We start from the raw sequence: 21,569 nt of genomic DNA on the forward strand, positions 1-21,569 counted from the left end.
GCCGCCGCGGAGCCGCCGCCGCGGGGCGCAGCAGGTACCGTGCCGGGGGAGCCGCCGCCGCTGGGGCCGGGCTGCACCTGCAGGGCCGGGCATGGAGATGGGATCCCCCGCTCGGACGGGGGCGATGGGAGAGGGGCCGCGGGCGGGCCTGGCCCCGGCGGCTCCTGAGGGGAGGCCGCCGGTGCGGAGCGGACGGACCGTCGGGGCTCTGGCCGAGGTCCTGGAGGAGGGGGGCTGCGCTCGGAGCGCCCTGCGGTGTCCCGGCCCGTGGCTCTCGGCGCGGCGGGCAGGGCGAGGGCGGCCGCCCGCCCGGGCTGCGCTCCCTCCGTTCCCACCGAGCGGCTGGACAATAGCGGGAAATGCCGGAGTTGCCCTCCCTCACACCTAACATTCCCAATATTAAATGGCTGTAGAGTTTATGTGGGAAAGGGTATAAAATTTTGGCCCCACTTTTCATGGAGACGAGGTAGAAAAACCTCCCAGGGATTCGCCATCGGGAAGAGCATCCTGGCAAATTCCACAGGGACAGTTTCTCAGGTGGGAAATAGCATTAGTCTTGCATGGATCTTGGTTTCTCGGTGGAACAAAGTCCCGAGGGTTTTTCCAAGAGTAGCATGTGCAACTGATTCTGTAATGTACGATTTTCTGATAGATAATATGATTTTATCCTTTGTGTACTCGGCCGTCCCACTGTCATCTCCTCAACCCACTCTGCAAAAGCTCCCAGAGAAGTAGGTCAGTGTCTCCAGATGATGTTTCTATTAGACACTGGTGAGTTTCTGTGCTGCTGGCTGACTAGAAGACAGCACTGTGACCCTTCCGTTTATTCACATACTGAATGAGCTGAGCTTCAATTATTCATTCTGATGCTATTGCAACCTTCTGCAGTTTCTCTTCTCTGGGGACATGATGTGTAACAGGAGTTTGAAACACTTCACCAGTGAGGCTGCAATCCTATCTTGGCATATGGCAGCTGTTTGCTTGTCTAGCCATTTTTAAGGGTTAATTTGCAGCACTAGAAGGTATGTCAAGGAAGAATGAGGATTCCCAATAGAGCAGCATTACCCTGTGCATTCCTTCTGTTTCCCTCTAGAAAGCTGTAATTCAAAGTGCTGAATGGTTCGTGGGCTAGGCTCTACAAATGTGTTTTCTATTTTCCATCTGAGAGGAGCAATGCCTTCAAAGGGCATTTGGTTACCATAATGGAGAACCTATGGCTTAGATACAGAATTGGTTTAAATCTTATAATTTGCTGGTGTTAGAGACGTTTGCTGTTTTGAAGGTGAAGAAACAGATGCAGAAATAAAATACGTTGGAACCAGAGATTTGGCGCCAAAACTCGGAACCCTGTTTGTTGTTATTTATGTTTTAGTTGTGTTATTTATATTTTACTTGTGTGATCACCTATCCATTGTGCTGTGTGAACCATTCATACACTGTGAACCATTCATATTTTCCAAATACAGAAGGCTGGGTGGGCCCACAATGGCAGCAGCTATACTTGTGAAAAAGCAGGATAACTGTCCTGTGACCTGTAGTCATGTAGGGTATGATAGCTTTTCTAGTCTCCATTTTAATAAAAGGTGTATTTCAGAAGAGCAGCAAGGCTGTTCATCACCAGCTCTTAGAAAACTTACTCTTGTATAAAATAGTAACCTAGATGAACACAGGCACACGGTGAAAAATGATATATCAAAGGTGTAAAGAGACAAGATAGCTTGAACCTTCTGTGCAGAGCACCCTGTAATACAAAGACCGAAAGAAAAAGAGGCCAGTGCTAGCAGAAAGTGGACAGGCACTGACCCTCTGAGTGATCCCTGTCATTGTGCCAGAATTTCACCTATTATAGCTAGTTATAGGCAGAAAGCATTGAAATTAACTGATACTGGTAGTGGCAGCAGATTTCCAAGGAGGTGAGTACTTCTGAGAATATAATATTTTCAGCTGGGAAATTTCTCCCTCCAAGAGATACTCAGCTCTGCATTGACTTTTAGGCAAAAGAATAGAGGAAAAAAAATAGGGTTTAAAATTGCTATAGTCTTACAGATGCTGAAGGCTAGGGCTTTGTTATCAGCATCTGTGGTCAGATGTTAGGATTTGATGGGTTTTACTCCTGAACTCTTCCATACAGCCACCTTTTTAAATCACCAAAGTATGAAACATGCCTTCTACTCCAAGATGCACAGTTAGGGAAAATGATGTTAGACTGAATTATAGTTTACTGACTAGTCTATAAGGGTGAGGTTCTTTGTACTGTCTTGGAAGACAGATTAAGGCTTGGCAATTTGATAGTTCATCTTACAATATTTGAAGTACTGTCTCTGATTTTCACCCAGTAGAAATTGGAAGCCTCTTACTTCTTGTTTGGCACTCAGAAATTTAGTATAGATCCCACTGGCCAACCAAACCAAGCAGACATAAAGTCAGGACTTTGTTTTTCCTTTCAGATTTCTGTGCCTTTTGCTTTGACCTCTCCTAGATAAGGAAATTTGTGTGATGTTCAAATGAGATAAGCCAGTACTACACAACTGCTGTGCTTCTGGTGCTCTGTGAATACCAAGTCTACCCCTGAGTTCTTTCTTGTCCCTGTAAAGCTTCTTTCTGGTTGCATGCTTGCTCCAGACAGGTTAGAGAACAAAGGAGGAATTCCTGCTGCATCTAATCAAAGGTCTGAGGTTTCCAGCAGAGGTAACACTGCCAGAATCAGATGATCACAGAGCAAGCAGTTAGTGACTACCCCAGGGGCTAATAATTGATTACTAGGGCCCCATTGGGAAAGAGGGAGAGTTTATAAAGCCCTATTTCTTCCTCTTTACCCTCCAGCTGGTTAATTCACACCACACAGTGTTTTCTGCTGCGCCAGGGCCTCAGCCACAGTGCCAGGAAAACTGTCCATACTGGGTTAAGGAATTTTGGGGCACTGTGGTAATGACTACTAGAATAAGAGTCAGAGCTAGACAAGAGAGTTAAGCCTCTGTTGTCAGGGAGAATACCAGATCATCTTTATTCCAATGTACACAAAGGCTTACTGTCTGCGATGTGCCTGCTTGTGACCATCATGGCTGGTGTTTAAGCTCCAAGAAAAAGATCCTGCAGTCATTGGTCAAGAGCAGATGCAAAGAGACTGCTCAGCCCATTGAAATCAACCAGCTGCCTTGGTGCTGCCCTTGAAGCGTATGCTGCCATTGTAACTACAGTGAATGTAATAAATTAGGACATTTCTATCATATGCCTTAATCTATGAAGAGAAATGGTCACATCTTTCCCAATTATTTTGTCAGTATTCCAGCAGTTTCTAACAGAATTGGCTTCTGTTCAGTTTATATATTAAAGGCTATTTGTAGGATAAGAGAGAGATTTCATTTGGGTTTGGGGCTTTTTAATGTAAAAGTTGAGATTCCTGACTGTGGTTGCACATTAATAGCAAATATTTGTTTTGGTGAGGCATGGAGCATAGCAAGTGAAGAAGGCTATAAACTGGGTAAACATGATAATCTGAACAGGCAGATCCTCCTTAAATAATATCAGAAGATTCAGAGCTCATTATCTGTATGCTTTTAGTATGTTCCAGTCCTTCAGAGAGGCTACAGGCTGCTTAACACTGACACAGTAGCTGCATTGGGGTGTCCTGGATCTGCTTTTATTCAGTGTTTTCTTAGAGGACCTGGATGGTAATATAAGGAGTGGGTATATCACATTTTCCAGGGACATAAAACTGTGACACTTGAAATGTGCTGGAGGAGAATACTAGAATTCAAAATTTTTCCAATAAATTGGAAGACCGCCTAGGAAAAGAGCTGAATGAAATTCAGCAGGGATAAATACAAGGTACTACAATAAGGCAGAAATTACCAGCCAGATAAGCACAAGACAGAAGTAAATGACTAGGTTGCAACTCCACAGTAATGAATCTGTTACGATAGATCACAAGCTGAACATGAGTCAATATCATGCTGTTGCAAATAAAGGCAAACTTCTTGCTAGAATACGTGAAAGACATGGAAACCTGGAAGACATGAAGCAATGCTTTTGCTCTGAGGCCAAAGCCTCAGCTTGGGGGCTGCACAAAATTTTGGTTGCTGCACTTTAATACAGGTGCAATTCAATCAGAGGGAGTCCAGAGGAGGGCAGCAGGACTCATCAAAGGTCAGAAAAATGTGAGCTGCAAGATGATTTGAAATAACTGTGATTTTCAGACCAGAAATTTGACAGGGGGATATAACAGTCTTCAGATAAAAATAGAGGAGGGAATGATCTTTTCTTTGGGGTCATGGAAGATGGAGCAGAAAGTAAGAAGCAGCAGAAAGGATGATTATTTTAAACTACAAGAATAATTTTCTGGGACCTAGGATAATAAAAACAGTTGAATATTTGATATAGGGAGGTTCTGAAGATATTTTAAGAACAGGTTACACAACTGTAAATTCATCTGTGAATAATCAAATAAGGCTTGCGATCCTGTAATGGAAAAGCACCTTGGACTGTTTAATGTCTTAAGTTCTCCACTGGACCACTCTTCTATCACTTTATGAAGGTGATCATTTCATGTGAATGAAATAGAAGAAGTCTGCTGGCCCTGTTCTGATGTTTGTCTGATATCCAGGAGTACCACAGGACCAAGTCCACAGACCAGGTCTTTCTGAAAAGAGCCGAAAGAAGAGTAGGAGCTTACAAGAAAATAGTTAGAAGAGGTCTCTCCTTTTGGAAGAAAAGGGAAGGAATGGGACATTCTGATTTCCTGGGAGCAGATGCTTGATTGTGTCTATGAATTCTGAAAACAATGTTATGGAAGAAGAAAAGTTAATCAAGATTAGCAGTTAGTAAAATTATATGAACTGAAAATACAAACTCTTCTAGTATTTTATTCAGATACTGTAGTCCAAAAGTGGGTTTTAGAGGTAAAAGAAATAAAATAATGGAATTCAGAATAGGAATAAAATAAATCATAGTCCTATGATTTATATTTTTAGGCATTTATCCAGGGAGAGAAAATCTAGGTCCTGTAGTATTCATGGTTTAACATATATTGTTTAATATAAATGGAACAGATAGTCCCCTGTGCATGGTGAAAAATCCTGTATCTCTGTGAGGAGACAGGTAGGAAGAAAAAAGAGAGCAACCATCAACACTTGCAGATGCTGAAGTGGTGGGCTGCACGTATGATCCTGACTAGAACACAGTCTGAGTCCAGCCAAATAATTTTTTAATCCTCTAAAGGGACAGGGATTTTTTCTTTCTCCTCAGGCTTTAGACCTTTTCACTCAGACAAAAAGAAAAGCTCTTAGAGAAGTTAAAGACATACTGGGAGGAGTGGAAGTGTTTTTATACCAAGCAGGCAGTAGGGATTTTTTTCTGTGAAAACAGGTACTCTTTAGGACTGAAGGGCTGCAAAGCAACTGCTGCAAAGAGTCTGAGTTGAATGAACAAGACAAGAAGAAAATGAAGAGTTAGGCTGTTCTTTTTAGTAACCTCTTTTCATGGAGCTGTTGCTCAGTGAACATATTAGCATAATAATATCTTGTAATTTAAACACTCTTACACTGGAATTATCCATAAATTGATGGAAATCCTCATATTTTATTTACTCTGGGACACATGAGCACAAGCCGTGACACCGTATAAACAGTGATGGATTTTTCCCCTCCCTCCAAATTCCATTACTGCTAGAACACCTTGGGAAAAATAATTATATGCTTAGAAAGACAGTCACTTGATGCCCCAGATATTTCAAAGTGAATTCATATCCCTTCCACCCAAGGACCGAGCAGTGCTTGACATCAGCTTGTACCACTTTGCCTGAGTTTATTTCATCATTCCTCTTCCCATCCTTGCTTTTACTGTCTTTACTTCTCAGATGAGTGTATAAAGATTTGAGAGACACAAAGGGTATCCAAAAGAAGGCTTACTGTGATCCAGTGCTAAAGGAAATTTAGCTTTGGAACAAGGTGGTTTTGGAAGGAGATAAATATAGCTAATATAAAGAAAATCCTATTTTTACTATTAGGAGGAGACAACAAGGTGAGGGGGTTATTCTCCAAGAAACTTGTGAGGAAATCTGAGACAGGCTGTGCAGAAAAATACTAAACATGCTGGAGGGGGTTCTGCAGATGGTAAATGTTTCTCCTGGTGGAAAATGTGTCTAATTATCTTGAAAAGGAGAGGTGTTAGACAGAAGTAGCTATAAGGAAGGTAGGGGACTGAAAGAATTTGAATAGAGGAAGCACTGTCTTGAAATATGAACTGAATATGAATGTTTGGGTTTAGGGTGCATGACTGGAATTTCTCAATGTGGCTGTGAGGAAATTGTGTAGGCTGTTGCAAATGGCCCTTCTTTCAGTATGAGCTGCGTATTTAATGCAAAGTAATGATATCCAAGCCTGCTTTAAATGAAGCATCTGCATAGCGGGGTTCAGAGCAGCCAAATCCTTCATGTTCTTGATATTATATCCAACTAGAGTCTGAAAGTCAGGTAAAACCTGCCAATGCACTGCTGCAGTTGTTATTTCAGTATTTTAACAGAATTCTTTTCCTATAAGCAAAATCAGAGGCATCAGCTACAAGCTGTCAAAGGCAATTTTGCCTGGGAGGAAACTGGCTGGTCATGGAGATGAGCCGGGAATCTGTGAGCACTTGACAGGCACTGAGAGCTTCCTCACTGTGAATGAGGAACTGATGAGTGAACAGCAGTGTCCAGCAGCGCTTTTTGATGGCAATGCCAAAGCCTTTTTCCAGCAGCTCCCCAGTGCAGATGGAGTTTTACAGAAATAGTCACACAAGCGTTTCGGCTGCCATTATGAGGAGACTGACATTTTTTGAATACTGGAAGCAATATAAAGCTAGAAAGTAGATACTGGAAAAACCTTGTAAAGGTATGTGTGTACTGGGAGCATTGTTCAGGGATGCTCCTCTCTATCCCTCCATCCAGGGCCACAGATTCTGCCTTGTAGGCGGCAGCACCTCTGTGTCAGATTGTCACAGAAAAATCCAGGTTCAAAAACGTGTGAAGTGAAAACTTGACTTATACAGGGTGTTGGGGAGGAACTTCACAGTTCCCTGTTGAAAAATATGACAAGCTGATTAAATCAATGGACCAAAATATACTCAATGTTTTAAAAGTGGAAGCAGAAACTGTGGTTTTCCTGAAGATACCAAATATCAGTTCACAGCCTTGGGTTGTCTCATTTGCAACAGCTATAGCCTTCTGAGAAATAACTGCTTTTTAATCAATTTGAAAGAGCTCAAGTTCCAGCTGTCTATAGATCTTCCTCAGAGAGGCCTGGTCACAAGGGATTTGGCAGGTAAGACCACTAAAAACGGGGAACTACACATTTCTGGTTGTGAAGTGTCAGTATTAATAAGCATGACAATTGCTAACCCTGCTGATTTACTTTGCTGCTTTTAATTGTGCATCTGTAAATGTAAAAGAAAGAGTGCTAGTGGGCCAAGTATTGGATAAACCTGATTCATTGTTAAAATAAAGGTCACTGTATGTATTGAAGAATTTCAATGCTCATCAAGAACTTCTGTTCCATACTAGGGGAAGTCTCTATCTCAAGGTACCTCTACTGAGGGTAGTCCCACACAGGGATTATTCTTTTGGTGATTGCTTCTTGATCTCTCTACTGGGCACAAAAGCCAACAGGATTATCATGCATAATAGGAAGAAATTCTTTCCTGTGAGAGTGATGAAGCACTGGAACAGGTTGCCCGGAGAGGTTGTGAATGTCCATCCTTGGAAGTGCTCAAGGACAGGTTTGATGGGACTCTGAGCAACCTGGTCTAATGGAGGGTGTTCCTACCCATAGGAGGGTGTTGGAACTAAGTGATCTTTAAGGTCTCTTCCAACCGAAATCATACCATGATCCTATGATCCAGCTGGACAGTTGGAGAACGGGACCAGAAAAAAGACTCATTAGCTTACATGGACCCTGACACCCCTTTTTTCCCCACAGAGAGTTTTCATTCTCAAATAATACTGAGGTCTGCTGGGTGCATGATGCTTGTTCTCTGGCTCCAGGTCTGTGTCCTGACCCAACAGGAGGAGGGGCAGAAGTGAAAGTGCCAGAGCAGAGATGAAAGATACATGGATCTTAATGCCTTTTATCACCTTCCTCACTAAACTAGAGCTCAGTGAATTTCCAAATTGAGATGTTGCCGCATGTTGACAGTGTAGAGCAGCACTGCAGTGCAATTCAGTGTTCTCTGAGTTTCTTTACAGTAATGGAATAGCAAGGCATGAAAAGAAATGAATGTGGGTTTTTGGCTGAGTGTGATGGCAGATGTTAAAAGACAGCATGTTTTCCTGACTTACCTGTCAAGACACGCTAAAAAACTCACAAGGAAAGCAGCATTCCTGTAGGAGAATATCCCAGTACAGGGAGAGTTTTTTCAGATAGATTTGCAAAGCCTGCTGTCAGAAAACCGTAGTCAGTAGCATGTGACATTTTCTCAAAGTATATTGTATTGTAGCCTTTGATGGATAAAATGACCAAAACAATGTTTCCATTGATAAAACATAGCATAGCATAGAAGCTGATTTATCAGGCAAAGTAAAACTAATCTCATCCTTTCTGAAAGTTTTCTGTTAACTGCAAGTAGTCAGGATGGAGACCAGATTTACCTAACTTGTGAAAATTTTTGGGTTGCTAAATCAGCTCATAGCAGACAGTGAGTTCAGGCATAACGATGAAACCAAAACGGTTTTTGTTGTCATGACATGTAATCCCAGCTGGCACTTATCCATTAGTTCTCATAGGGGACCACTGCTGGACTCCACAGGTTTATCCTAACTTGAGATTTGATTATTAACCAGCAAGAACCAGCATATTCCCTCTAGCTTCTACTCAGGTGGATGATGTGGCAGGTCTTAGAGAAATGACTGGAGGGTAGCATTCCAGTGAGTGGGGGAAGGGTTTGAAAACAACGTCTGCAGGTGCAGAGTTCCAGGAAAAAATTACGATTATTTGCCCACTGAAGTGAGGAGAGAGAAGGTGTGGCTATGCAGCTATAAAAGAAAGCAGAAAAGAAAAATCTAGAACTTGTTCTTTGTGTGATTAGGACCTTACATTGCAGTTAAATTAAAATGGTATATTGGCCGATACAAAGTGCAGGAGGAAGGAAACAGAAGGAAAATTGAGGACATAAAACCATTACAGAAAGGACAATGAACAAGCTTTGAGAGCACACCACAGGTTCCAATATGTCTTGTAATATCATCACAATTTCCAGGACAACAGTCTTGAACAGGAAGGTGTAACATAAAAGTTGCAATTCCTGTAACGTATAGACAGTCGAAATTGCTTTCCTGTTTGCTACATCTTTGTGGAGCTTAGGTTCCACAGGTTCCTATTAGTTCCTGGACAAATAAACCTACTATTAATAGTTGTTCTCATTCTTAGTGAGGAAAGGAGAGAAGAACATTAAAGAATCACTGCAAGATTTTGCTCAACTGATGGTGCCATAGCATGCTGCTGGATGCCTGGGAATATGAATGAAAATGGAAGGCAACAGGGAACAGGAATGAAAGCCTGTACTGCCTGTGTTTAACTGGAATATTTACTCTCATCTTGATGACCTTTACTTTAATGTCTCTAAGTATTTGTTAGAACTAAGGATTTAAAGAAAATTGACAAATACAGCATCAACTCTGAGAATAGCCCAGGAACCTCCTCTTTTGGTGAGTGTGATTGGAGGATGAAAACATTAATTCAGCTGCAGTGAAGAAAACTCTTGCTTAGGTCCAGAGAGGAAAGTGTGGTTCAAAAAAAAGTCAAGTATCTGCCTATACTGTAGGTATTTACCTATAGTAAACACCTAACAATGGTCTCTGAACTGTTGCTGGACTTTTGTTTGTCAGCAGAGGGAGTGAAGATTTTCCTGAAAGCTAAACTTAACTTCACTGGAAGGAAGTAGTGTAGAAAAACTGCTAGAAAAAGCTAGGATGTGTAACAATACAACAGACAGGATAAAGGGGTTAATATTGGAGTTGATTCCAGAATACTGATTCCAGTGTCACTTTGCCTAGTGTTTCCACTTTGTCACTCACAGCTCAGTTTACCCAAATGAGTTTAAAGCAGAGATATTTTTTTTATTTTATTTTAAATGTCCCTAATGATTTGAACTATCCTGCCACTTCAGGAAAGCCTTAATAAGCTTGTGATCAGTGGGGCTGTCCAAACAGTTTTTCTTTCTGTATGAACCCTTTAAAGTCCCCATGCTTCATACATTATTGGGAAAATTAGTTATCTTTTTCTTGTACAAACTCTTACTAAAAGAGAAAAATTACAGCAGTAGTCTGGGATGCTGAACCCATCTGCATTTTCCTTATGTTCAAATTTTTTGTCTCCAACCTAGTTAAGTCTTTTGTAAACACTTCTTCCTCATTGCCTCTTAAGAGTCTCTTATTTGTATAGTCATTGCCTTCCTCTTCACCTTCTCCTTTAGCACTTATGTGGTACTACCTGGGTCCTGCTTGTTCATTCCAGTTTTGTCAGATGATGAAATAAAACCATTTTATTTCATGGAATCATAGGCTTATGTTATGGTTTGGGTTGGAAGGACCCTTAGAGATCATTTATTTCCAACCCCTGCCCCCGTCATGGGCAGGGACACATTCCACTAGACCAGGCTGCACCATGCAACCTGGCCTTGAACACTACCAGGGATGAGGCATCCACAACTCTTGGACAGCCTGTTCCAGTGCTTCACCATCCTCACAGGAAAGATCTTTTTCTAAACACGTAATCTAACCCTACCCTCTTTCAGCTTAAAGCCATTCTCCCTTATCCTATCACTACACACCCTTGTGACAAGTCCATCTTCTGCTTTCTCGTAGCCCTTTAGGTACTGCAATAAGGTCACCCTGAGGCTTTCTCTTCTCTAAACTGAACAAATCCAGCTCTCTCAGCCAATCTTCATTGAAGAGGTGCTCCAGCCCTCTGGTTATCTTTGTATTCCTCTTCTGGCCTCACGCAAACATCTTTAATATCCACATCCATGATATTAAGTATCTTAAGCCAGGTGAGAAGTTTAAAATAAAAACCCTGTAAATAAGTCTTGTTCATTTTTAAAGAATAATTTCACATTTGGAATAGCCTGAATTGCACTGCTTGTACTCAGCATTCTTCCTCATAAAGTGTTTGTCACCCCAGGAGGTCTGTTGCTGGTACAGTCTCTCTGGCAGTGTCCCTTTGCTTCACATGATTTTATCTTCACAGGCAAAAAAGACCCCAGGACTTTAGTGGGAAAGTCCTCCTGCTACATGGCTTCTAGCCCAGCCACCTGGAACAAGGAAATTTGCCTCTACTCCATCCTCTGAGTTATCTGAGTCTTCTCTCTCTAGAGCGTGATTGCAGTGTGCAGTCTGCCTTTGGGGCCTTCCCCTCTCACTCTTAACTGAGATCGTTATGGTATTCACTGCCAAAGTGTCAGATACTTTCTTTTGCCTATCAAAATACCTTCTGGTATTGCAGGCCAGACTCTTTGTCAGTCCTTTATGCCAGTGTGGTCTGCCTGGTGCAGCGATATGATTCCTGCTTGGAGAGATGAAATGCTCCAATAAAGCCTAATTCCACAGTCTCGGCATCTCTTGTGCACACCAGAAAAAAGAAATGCACACATAAACCAGGTTAAAAAAGAAAACTATGTCTGGGGTGAAAGAAGAGATGGTTTAACTTTGACATTACTGTAACATTAATGGGATCCATGTGAAAATTACAACTGTTGAAATGGTCTCACTGTTTTATGTCTAAAGGTAGCAGTGTTAAGTAAACACTGCACAGCAACAGGCTTTTGGTTTTCTCAACATGTGGTTTCTTCTGGCCTCTGCTTTCACAGAAGCTGTTTGTCACTGAACTCCTTCCCATCAATGGCTACTTTTTTCACTGTTTATTGCTAGTGTAATTTCCATGATTACTTATCAACAGTTGGTTTATCTGCATGTGCAAAATGTCTTTACAGTATTCAACATGCTTTGTGAACTACAGTTTAAACTCAAATGTTCTAGCAATGTTTTCTGTTCTTCCGCTTCTGGCCAGTGTTAGAGTATGTTTCTTTACTTTGAAGTTTTAGTCCTGTTTTCTTGAGCAGTGTGTGTACATAGTGGACAGTTGGATTTGTCTAATGTGTTCATTTGGAAAAAGATGTAAAAGAATTATTACATCTTAAAGCATTAGTTTTCTGGAATAACTCCTTTCTCCCACCTAGGATTTATTCAGCAATCCTCTCTACTAAAACACTATTTTGTCTAAATTAATATATTTTAAAATATAATGGTAGCCAAAAAGGCAGATGTAGTGTGTCACCCTGGCACTTCAAATGCGTACGACAAATTTTCTTAAATAATGTTAAAGAAAAAAATCAATCTTAATGTCAGAACTATCATGTTTTCATTTTGGTTGGTGAATTTACATCATTTCATATAACATCATTTTAATTTAAACAGAGTTTTTAGGTCTTTGGTTGAAATATCAGGTTTAATCATATTCTGAAAGGCAAGGTAACAATAGTGGCTTCTGCCAAAAAAGTCTCTCCATTTCCTTTTCCTGATTATGGCTGGAGTTGAGGGACTTGAAAATAATTTTTGCCTTTCCACAGATCTTTGAGTACACAGAAGTTGGTTTATTATGCTAAAGTCTCCCGTGACTCAGGGAAACATTCAAAAGCAAGCACTTCCTGTATTAATGCGATACATATCTGTCATTCAAGGCATGACACAGAGTTTCCAAAAGGCATCCTGAATGCTTCAGACATGTTTTACCTCCCAGGATTGTGCCAGAGTTTAAAAAAAAACAAACACATTCATCAAAAGCAGAGAAAGGCCAGAGCCATAAGTGAATCACTGATTTTGTTACTCGTGTACTCTTATACAGATTTTGCTTTTGAGGATGTGCTACAAATAATTTCTCTCTGAAGTTGGAAGAACTGATGCATTTGCATCATTATCTGATGCTCCTAATCTGTATTGGATGAGTGGAACAGACAGTATGTGGTATCTTGGGAAAAGAAATCTTGCTAACTATAGTCCAAAAAGGATGTTCATTACACAGGCTTTCACTGATTCAAATAATTGAAACATTTGCAGCTGTCCTTAAATATTAGGGTGAGAGCTTGGGAGAACAGGGCTTTGCTCTTGCAGCTTACAGGATTTAAAAAACCTTTTAGTAACAGCTGATCCTACTGTACTACTTCAATTTTGTTTCATATCTCATTCTTCAGCGATATTCCTGGCAAAACTCCCACTGAAATTAAAGGACTCTTGCATAAGGTAGGACTAGGGAATCTGGATAATTAATATTTTGGAATAAAAAGAAAACCCTTGTGGGTTTCACAAGTAGGTCTGTCCTGCAAGTGTAAAAATGGGGTGACCTTTCTATTGTTGAATGTCCTTTTGAAAATCCATATGTCTCAATAGAAGAGTAAAACTAATTGTCATTTCACTGGTGGATTGATTCTGTTCCAGGACAGAAAAATCACCTCCAGCAAACTCAAAGCTATTAAAATTTCCTGGGTCATGCAAATGGTGAATTCTGACTTTCTTTTCAAGAAAGTTTTGCAGCTCTTGTTCTACTATATGAGTCATTACCACTTTAGCCCCTTATTTCAGGTCACTTATTTAATGCCAGTGTCTTTGAGAATTGTTTCACTGCATCATGTGTTTTGTGCCTCCTATTCCAAAATTAGTTTCTTGACTTCTCTGTGGGCTGCTGTCCCTGCTGGTACTGCCTAAACTAAAAGCAGTAGCCTACCTAGTTTATCCCTTGGGTCTGCCTAGCTTTATTCCATGCTTCTGTGGTGTTGGGACAATAAGGAATGGCAGGGTAGGGGACAAAGGGCCCTGATTTGTGTATAAATATAATGAGAATGACATAGCTGCCACATGCTGAAGACCCACTTTCCATCTCTAGCCTGGGTCTTTCACCTCACTCTTCAGTTTTAAAACTTGGATCATAGCATGAACTCAAGGCTGATGCCACAGTGTCCATGGCCAGCTTTACGTCCCCAGTGTTATCTCTTCTCTGCCAAAAAAACTATACCAAAAAAAGAGACTTGGGCACCAGAAACAATTTTTGGAGGAGCAACAAGGCATTTTGGCAGCTTTATCTTTCAGAATTACTATGACAATACTCAAGCCCAAAAACTGTCACAAGTTTCCTCTGTTTATGGCACCCCTGTAGCTGGATGTGTCTTCCTAATGATTGGCAAATTATTCTTAGACTGGTTTAGTGTGAGAGGCAGTTATTAGATACTTTATAAATTATTTTTAAAAGAACCTAAATAGTGCTGAAAGTGGTGAGTGGGAGCTGTCAAGGAAACAGCTTGCTAATGGAAGCGCAGTATAATTAACTGCCTCATTTAAATTACTTGCTTTTGGAAAGAACTGATAAATAAGGGACAGCAGCAGCAGAGGGTCTTTGCAACTGTACTGAGTGATCCAACGTTTAATAAGTGACCTTATTACAGAGAAATTAGCTTTTAAACAGAAGCAAGGATAGCGGTAATTTGAGGGACCATAAGGTCAGATTTACTACAGACTTCATTAAGCTTTGTCTGCTTTGTCTTTTTGTGCTTTTTGGCCAGCAGCGATGTGCTTTCAGTATCCCCCCCGACTCCTGGATATGCTGAACAAGATCTGGAGCACAGGCAGCATTTCAGAGAAGCAGGCTTGTTGCTAAAATTGCAAATGCCAAATCCATTCCTGTCATTTGTTGTCTCAAGAGCATGCAGCCATGTCACAGTCATCCTGGTTCTCCATGCAGCCACACCATGGTGATCACTGGAATAACAATGAATGAGTATGAATCAGGAACATCTAACAGCCCTTATAAATTTGCCTTTAGGGCTTGGTTTTCTAAGCTGGAAGCTGGAATGGACCTGCCACACTAGATGTAGCACTTTGCAAAAATAATACTGCTGAACCAGAAACTGAGCTCACAAGTATGACAGTTTGGGATTTAGTTCTTGGTAGGATATTAGGGTCTATTAGTATTGTTTAAATGGCAGCAGTAGCCAAATGCTGTACAGACATGGGAAGAGAGACTGTCAGTGCCCTGAGAAGCACATAAACTACAAAGTAAGGAAAAATAAAGACAGCATGGAAGCAGATTTGTGGGTCCTTAGCTGTGGATTAATAGTTTCATTGAAAATGCTTCTATTTGCTGGATGGAAAATAATCTTTCTGTTAGACCTGCCATTAGCTGGTTAACTCCATGTGAGTGCCATGACTAGGCTGTTTAGGGACTGAACTTTAACTTTGAGAAGGCAGTAGCTACGGGATTCAGTTACAGAATCAGGAATCATGACTTAGGAAGTCTATAGTCAAAGTTCCTGCTGGAAGCAGAGCCAACACTGAGCGCAGACCAGGTTGGTCACAGCTTAATCCAGGCTTGTTTGTAACCTTCCAAGGATGGAGATCTCATAATCTCTTTGAGCAAGCTGTTACATTCTTAGTAGCCTCATCAGGGACTTATTTTGCTTATATCTAGTCTGAGTCTTCCCCTTTGGATTTTATGACCACTATCTGTTATTCTTCCACCATGCTCCTCAGTGCAGTACCTCGCACTGTCAGGAACCACTAAGGCACTGGAAGGCTGCTACAAGGTCCCCCCAAAGTTTTCTCTTTTCCATGCTAAACAAGCCCATTCCAATCAGCCTCTTTTAATCAGGCAGGTGCTTCAGACCTCAGCCATCTTGGCTGTCTTTTTCTGGAGTCACTCAAGTGCCAACTAAAGAGGAATAATCACAAACTATGGTTCCTGGCTGTGTTCTGTTCTGCACCCCAGAGTGCTGTAAGCCTTCAGTACCTGCAGGGCACAGTGCTATATCAGGTACAAAGTACTGTTCTGGACTCCTAGATCCTTATCAGACCCTTTTCAGACAGACTCCCAAACAGTCAGTCACCAGTCTGTACCAACACACAGGTTAGTCCATCTAGGTGCAGTATTTTGCATTTATTGTCACTGAATTTCTTTTCAGTCCATTCCACCAGTCTGTCTGGGTCCCTCTGAATAGCAGCTGTTCCTCCAAGTATATTGGTCAGCCATCTGTTTTGGTGTCACCTGCAGTCTTGATCAGTGGGCATTCTTTCTGCTTCTGAGGACATTGATAAGTAATATTGAAGATGACATCTGAAATTAAACATTTAACACTAGTTCTCAAGCCTGATATTCCACTCAGGTTTTCACTTTTCTAGTAGTCCACTTACCTAACATCACAATTTGGATAGAGGAGTGCTCTGGGAGACTGAAACAAAAGCCTTGCTAAAATGCAGGTGACATCCACTGGTCTCTTCCCATAAGAAGGCAATCTGTGATCAATTAAATAACGTGGGCTAAATTACATGTCCTTTGACTAGAAATATGTTCCAAGAAGAGCATTCCATGATTTTCCCAGGGACCAAAGTGAGGGCTAACTGGTCAACCACTCTGTAGTTTCCCAGGTTGTGTCACTTGTCCTTTCTGAAGATGAGTGCCACATTTGTCTATCCGCAGTCACCAGGGACCTCCTCTGATGTCCGTCACCTTTCCAAGATGATAGAGAGTGGCCTCAAAAGGATATCAGTCAGCTCTCTCAGCAACATTCAGTGCAGCACGTGGGGCCTGGAGGAGCAGGCTAGATCAGGAAAAACATTCTGAAATTGGCATGGAGGAAAATACTGAGATGTCACAGGCAGAATGGGAGCTTCAAATTTAGAGAAGCCCTCACAAACAGAAGCCATAAGATACAGAAAAGACTCTCTTACTTTCTGAATTCTTTCTGAGAAAAGAACTGAGATGCAGATGGATACAATCTTAGTCCCGGACTTAGTCAATGGTTTATATCTAATGGTTTATATCTAATTACACAGGTGTAATTGAGCCCTTATACAACTTCGTCCTGCAGAACTAAGGATAGCAAACCAGATATATTTATATAAATAAAATTAATTATTTATTTCAATTTATTGAAATAATGATTAGGGGGAAAAAGCTTAATCAGAATTATTTACTACACAGTATGGATCGCTATTACTACTGATTTAGTGCACTGTTTTTGAAGCAATTATATTAAAGCAATTATACTCAAGGTAGCAGAATAATTGTTAAGCAGAGATTGATGTTACTTTCCCACACCAACAACTGTTGAAAATGTCTTTCATTCAGCCTCAAGGAATAACCTTGAGGAGTGTCCTCACTGAAAGGAAAGATCTTCACACACCTTAGGGAGGTATGATAGAAATCTTTCCTGTGCAAAAGTGACACTGGCCTTTTATAGCGTAGAGTGATTGACTTTAATATGCTTTCAGAATAGGCATTTTTTTAGATGATGTGTTCTCAGGGTTACCCAGCAAAATATGCTTTCTGCTGAAAAATGTGTTGGCAGCTTTTTTAGTTTCTTCTCTTCAACACTTCTGACTGTCACTTCCAAATCAGGACCTGCACATCCTTGCTGCTCCCAGCCTCAGTCAGGGAGCTTCAGTCTTGTGTGTCCTTGTGGTGGGGGTGAGAGTTTGGTCAAGCTGCTCTCAGCATTCTTCAGCACTAAGTGCAGCAGTGTTATCCTTGCTCAGTGTTATCACTGATCAGCAGCCTGTCCTTGGTCCACTGAACAGCAAACTCCCCTTGCTCAGCCCTTCACTGCCAAACTTACAAGCTTGCTTAGGCTGAGAGCCCTGCTGCAGATGTCTGTGAGAGAAGTGATCTATGCTAATGTTGGGTCATGGATGGATATTTCTTTTAGTCTTTGCTAGTGTGCCATTTTTATGTAATTGATTCTAATTTATTCTTGGGTTCTTAGGTATTAAAGCTGCACCTCAGATTTCAGTTTTATTCGCAAATGTGAAAGAGCAGGAATCAAACTGAATTCCTGTTGGTGAGTGATTCTAGGTATCACATCTTGACAAAGCAGGATCCCTTTGCCACCTCACAGTCTATGTGCATTCTGTCTGCTTTACTTCTATTACTGGGCCATCTCAGATGATTCAAATATTTACCCCTTTATCCTTTTTAATGCAGGATTTGTCTTCAACCCTCCCCCTTCGATGAGTTGCATGTTTTGCTTCTGTTCTGCTGGTCTGTGAATTCATTGTTTGCAGGCTGGCAAGGCACCAGTTTTGGGGTGACAGATGGAGCAGACTGCAAACCAGGCAGTTGCCTCCTAGCCTGAATGATATTTTAATAAGCACAGAGAGGTGACAGAAAGAGAAGCTCCCCACTGGAATGACTGGCAGTTTTGTTTCCAGCCTGAAAGCACTAATAGATAATTTTTGGCCTCAGTCCAAAAAAAAAAAAATTTCACTGAAAATAGAAGCAGAAAATCCTATTAGTGCCTAACTTTTATAGGGGTCAAAGAAGTTTTTATGTCTGGCCTGTTTTCCAGTTAGGGAGTTGTTTCCCCATTTTTGGTATGTCAGTTCTCTCTCAGGAACTGTACACGTTAGGAGACTTTCCTTTTACTTACCATTTTGTTTTCCTTGTTTTTTTATTATTTCAGTAATTTTCTCCATTGTCTCCCTTCCCTAAACCTTCCTTCTTCTTCATATTTCTTTATACTTTTCACAGATTCATGTTGGAATAATGGGATCTAACAACTTACTTGGCTTCCAGCTTCCACATCTTGTGAAACAGCTACTGCACTGCGAGGCAGCAGCATCTGCATGGGAATCTCTAGAGCATATGTCCTCTTCTCCCTGCCCTTCAGCTGTGTCTCAGTTGTGCAATACAGGGTTTGTGCAGGGCTTTGTTTCATCCTTGGTCTTACGAATTAAAAAAGGCACAACAAAAGGGAGCTCTGGCAAAGCCCCAGCAAGCTCTGAGATCCCTCTGCAGTGTGAGCAACATGGTGTTTTGCAGACAAGCTGTAGGATAGCCAGGCTTTCAAAGGAGAAGGTTCTTTTTCTCTCCATGAGTACATATTAAAAAGGTCCAGCTCTCACTAGGAAAATACAAAAGTGGTGCTGGGATCTGAACTGCAGTGTGGTCCCATACACTGCTCAAAGAACACACTGGAAATTTCTCAATATTTGGACATGGATCTTCATGTTTATTTAGCAATATTCAGGTCTGGATTTCAACTGATGCGTGAGCTGTAAATTAATGCTATTGTTGCTAAAATATGCTTCTTTTTTCTTCCAGACACAATGATGACACTGAACATTCAGATCATCTTTGGCCTCCTTTGCTGCATGAATTTTCTTCCTACAGATGGCTTCCCAGCAGACACCAGTGCTGAATTTCGCTCTGCTTTCTCTGTGGCCAGAACCAGCAGCATGGAAGGGAGCTCTGAGATGGTGATTACCTTTGACAAAGTGTATGTGAATATCGGCAATGATTTTGACCCCAAGACTGGCTTGTTCCGCTGCCGGATCCCGGGAGCCTACTACTTCTCCTTCACCGTTGGGAAATACCCAAAGAAAAACTTGTCTGTCATGCTGATGAGAAACAAGAATGAGGTGCAGGTAATTGTGTATGATGAACATCACCGCAAGGAACGGAAGGTGGCCAGCCAGAGTGCCATGCTGCAGCTTGATTACGGTGACACAGTTTGGCTGCGTTTACATGGAGATCCCAAGTACGCTCTTTACAGCAATGTGGGCCCCTATACAACTTTCAATGGCTACCTGATCTATCCAGACACTTCTGCCTTCTTCCAGAATGCTCTTAGCTCTCAAGAGCTCGGGCCACACAACCCTCACACAGTTCAGCAACTTCCCAGAGAGCAGAACGAAGCTTCACAGCGACACGTGTTGTCCGACCAACCAAACAGGGTACAAGACCCTCGCTCTGCGTTTTCTGTTGCCCGCTCCCAAAGTCTCCTGGGGACAGATGAGAAGCAAACCCAGCACGAGCCAATCACATTTGATACGGAGTTTGTGAATATTGGAAAAGATTTCAATTCCTCCACTGGCATCTTCACATGCCGTATACCTGGTGCATACTATTTCTCCTTCACCATTGGCAAAATGCCCTTTAAGACTATGTCAGTGAAACTGATGAAGAACCACAATGAGGTGCAGGCCATGATCTACGATGACAACCACTCCAAGAGGCGGGAGATGCAGAGCCAGAGTATCATGCTGCCTCTGCAGTACGGGGACACCGTTTGGCTCTACAGCCATCAGCATGATGGCTATGGTGCCTACAGCAACCATGGCAAGTACATCACCTTCACGGGCTTCCTCATCTATTCAGAGGCTCAGCCCAAGTGGCTTCCAGGTGCCAACTCACCTCAAGGGTCAAGCAATTAAATGCAGATGTGAAAGGATCATAAGAAGAGCTAAGGTGCCATGAACTTGGGTATAGCTTCTCTGAATATCATCCTCTACTTTGAGCATGCTGTCATGTGTCCAGTGCTTTCCTTATGCTGCACGCTTGTGCCCTGTCTGCAGGGCCACTGCTGTGTGTGCCATTCATCCGTAGAGAGGCCTTTCAGGTTGTAGCTGTGTGTCCTGTGTTGGTGTTTGATTTAACATAAAGCATGAGGTAGTTTTGGGGCAGGGTTGGGGTGGTGTAGTGAGATGCTGAGGATCAGAGAACCACTGCTGTCGTGTTACTTCAGATCTCCAGCATCCAGACAGCAAAGGGTGTGATGACTTTCCTTGTTTATCCAGGGAGGGAATAAATGTAATGAAAATGAATGTAATAAAAATTTAAAAAAATGTGAATGTTCTCCGTTTGGAATTTATGCTATTTTGTGAGTTGTCACTGGCTGAGGTACCAGCTCAGGTGAGAGAGAAGCATGGTAATTGTGTGAGCTGAGGTTGTGTTACTGAGCCAGTCAGTCTGTGTACATGCTTTTTAATCATTTGTGTGTGTGAAGGGCTGGTACCTCTTACAATTTTATTGCAAGTTTCACAGTGGTTTGTGCTTTTCTTTATCTGATGTAGATGAAGTCAAGAAGCTTTGGTTGAAAATCTCAACTTCCATTTAATGTAAATACATTTAGAAACAAACAAAGAGCAGGCTTCTTGTAGTGAAACATAAGGGCTCAAATCTGTGAATGGACCATGCTCTGAAAGCCCAGGAGCAAGGTAAGTAAGAAGAGTAAGAAATGTATTTTTAAATCTGTAAAGATTTGGATCATCTGCAGGCTCATAACACTAAGTGTGAGTAGTACCACGCCACTGGGGCATTACCTTCCCCAGAAATGAGCCCCTTGGACACAAGGGTGCTGCCAACCCACCGTGTGCTGCACTGATGACCTCCTGCAGGCAGGGTCAAAGGAACCATGAGGTGATGTTTTCAGCATCCGTGTTCCAGTGGTTTTGTACGTGCAGGGTTCCACCAAAAGTTTGTCCTGTGGAGAGCTTGCTGTGGCTGTAGAGGATGCTGCTGTGTTCCTACAGTCCAACAAACAGATGGACAGGCACCCAGCAGGATCCACTGAGGAGGTAGTGGGAGCACAGGAGACTTCATTGTAGCACCACTGGTGCTATTTCAGTTGAGCTAAACCCTGGTTTGTACCCCAAAAATATATAAACTGCAAAAATGCCTCATCCTAAGCATGTACAAAGCTTCATGACATCACTTCAGCATACTTTATAATAAGTTCAACAGGCAGCAATGCTCTAAAACTGCTCCTAACAAAATCCTGAG

General features: G+C 41.9%; 1 protein-coding gene across 2 annotated transcripts; it reads left to right on the top strand.

Moving 5' to 3' along the window:
• Positions 1-6: 6 nt before the first annotated feature.
• On the top strand, positions 7-20,645 carry C1QTNF4 (C1q and TNF related 4). Of its 2 annotated transcripts, none has more exons than XM_015630027.1 (2): positions 7-34; positions 19,110-20,645. In XM_015630027.1, the coding sequence occupies exon 2, from the start codon at positions 19,115-19,117 to the stop codon at positions 20,219-20,221; it is 1,107 nt and encodes a 368-aa protein (XP_015485513.1). In that variant the 5' UTR covers positions 7-34; positions 19,110-19,114; the 3' UTR covers positions 20,222-20,645. The 2 variants fall into 2 exon arrangements, with proteins under 2 accessions (XP_015485513.1, XP_015485514.1); XM_015630028.3 differs by lacking the exon at positions 7-34 and adding an exon at positions 7,235-7,298.
• The last annotated feature ends 924 nt before the right edge of the window (positions 20,646-21,569 follow it).

Source organism: Parus major, chromosome 5, assembly GCF_001522545.3.
Source record: "Parus major isolate Abel chromosome 5, Parus_major1.1, whole genome shotgun sequence".
NCBI lineage: Eukaryota > Metazoa > Chordata > Aves > Passeriformes > Paridae > Parus > Parus major.

Bases quoted from the DNA above. Each gene is read 5' to 3' on its own strand.
- C1QTNF4 (XM_015630027.1), top strand. From the start codon at position 19,115: ATGATGACACTGAACATTCAGATCATCTTTGGCCTCCTTTGCTGCATG.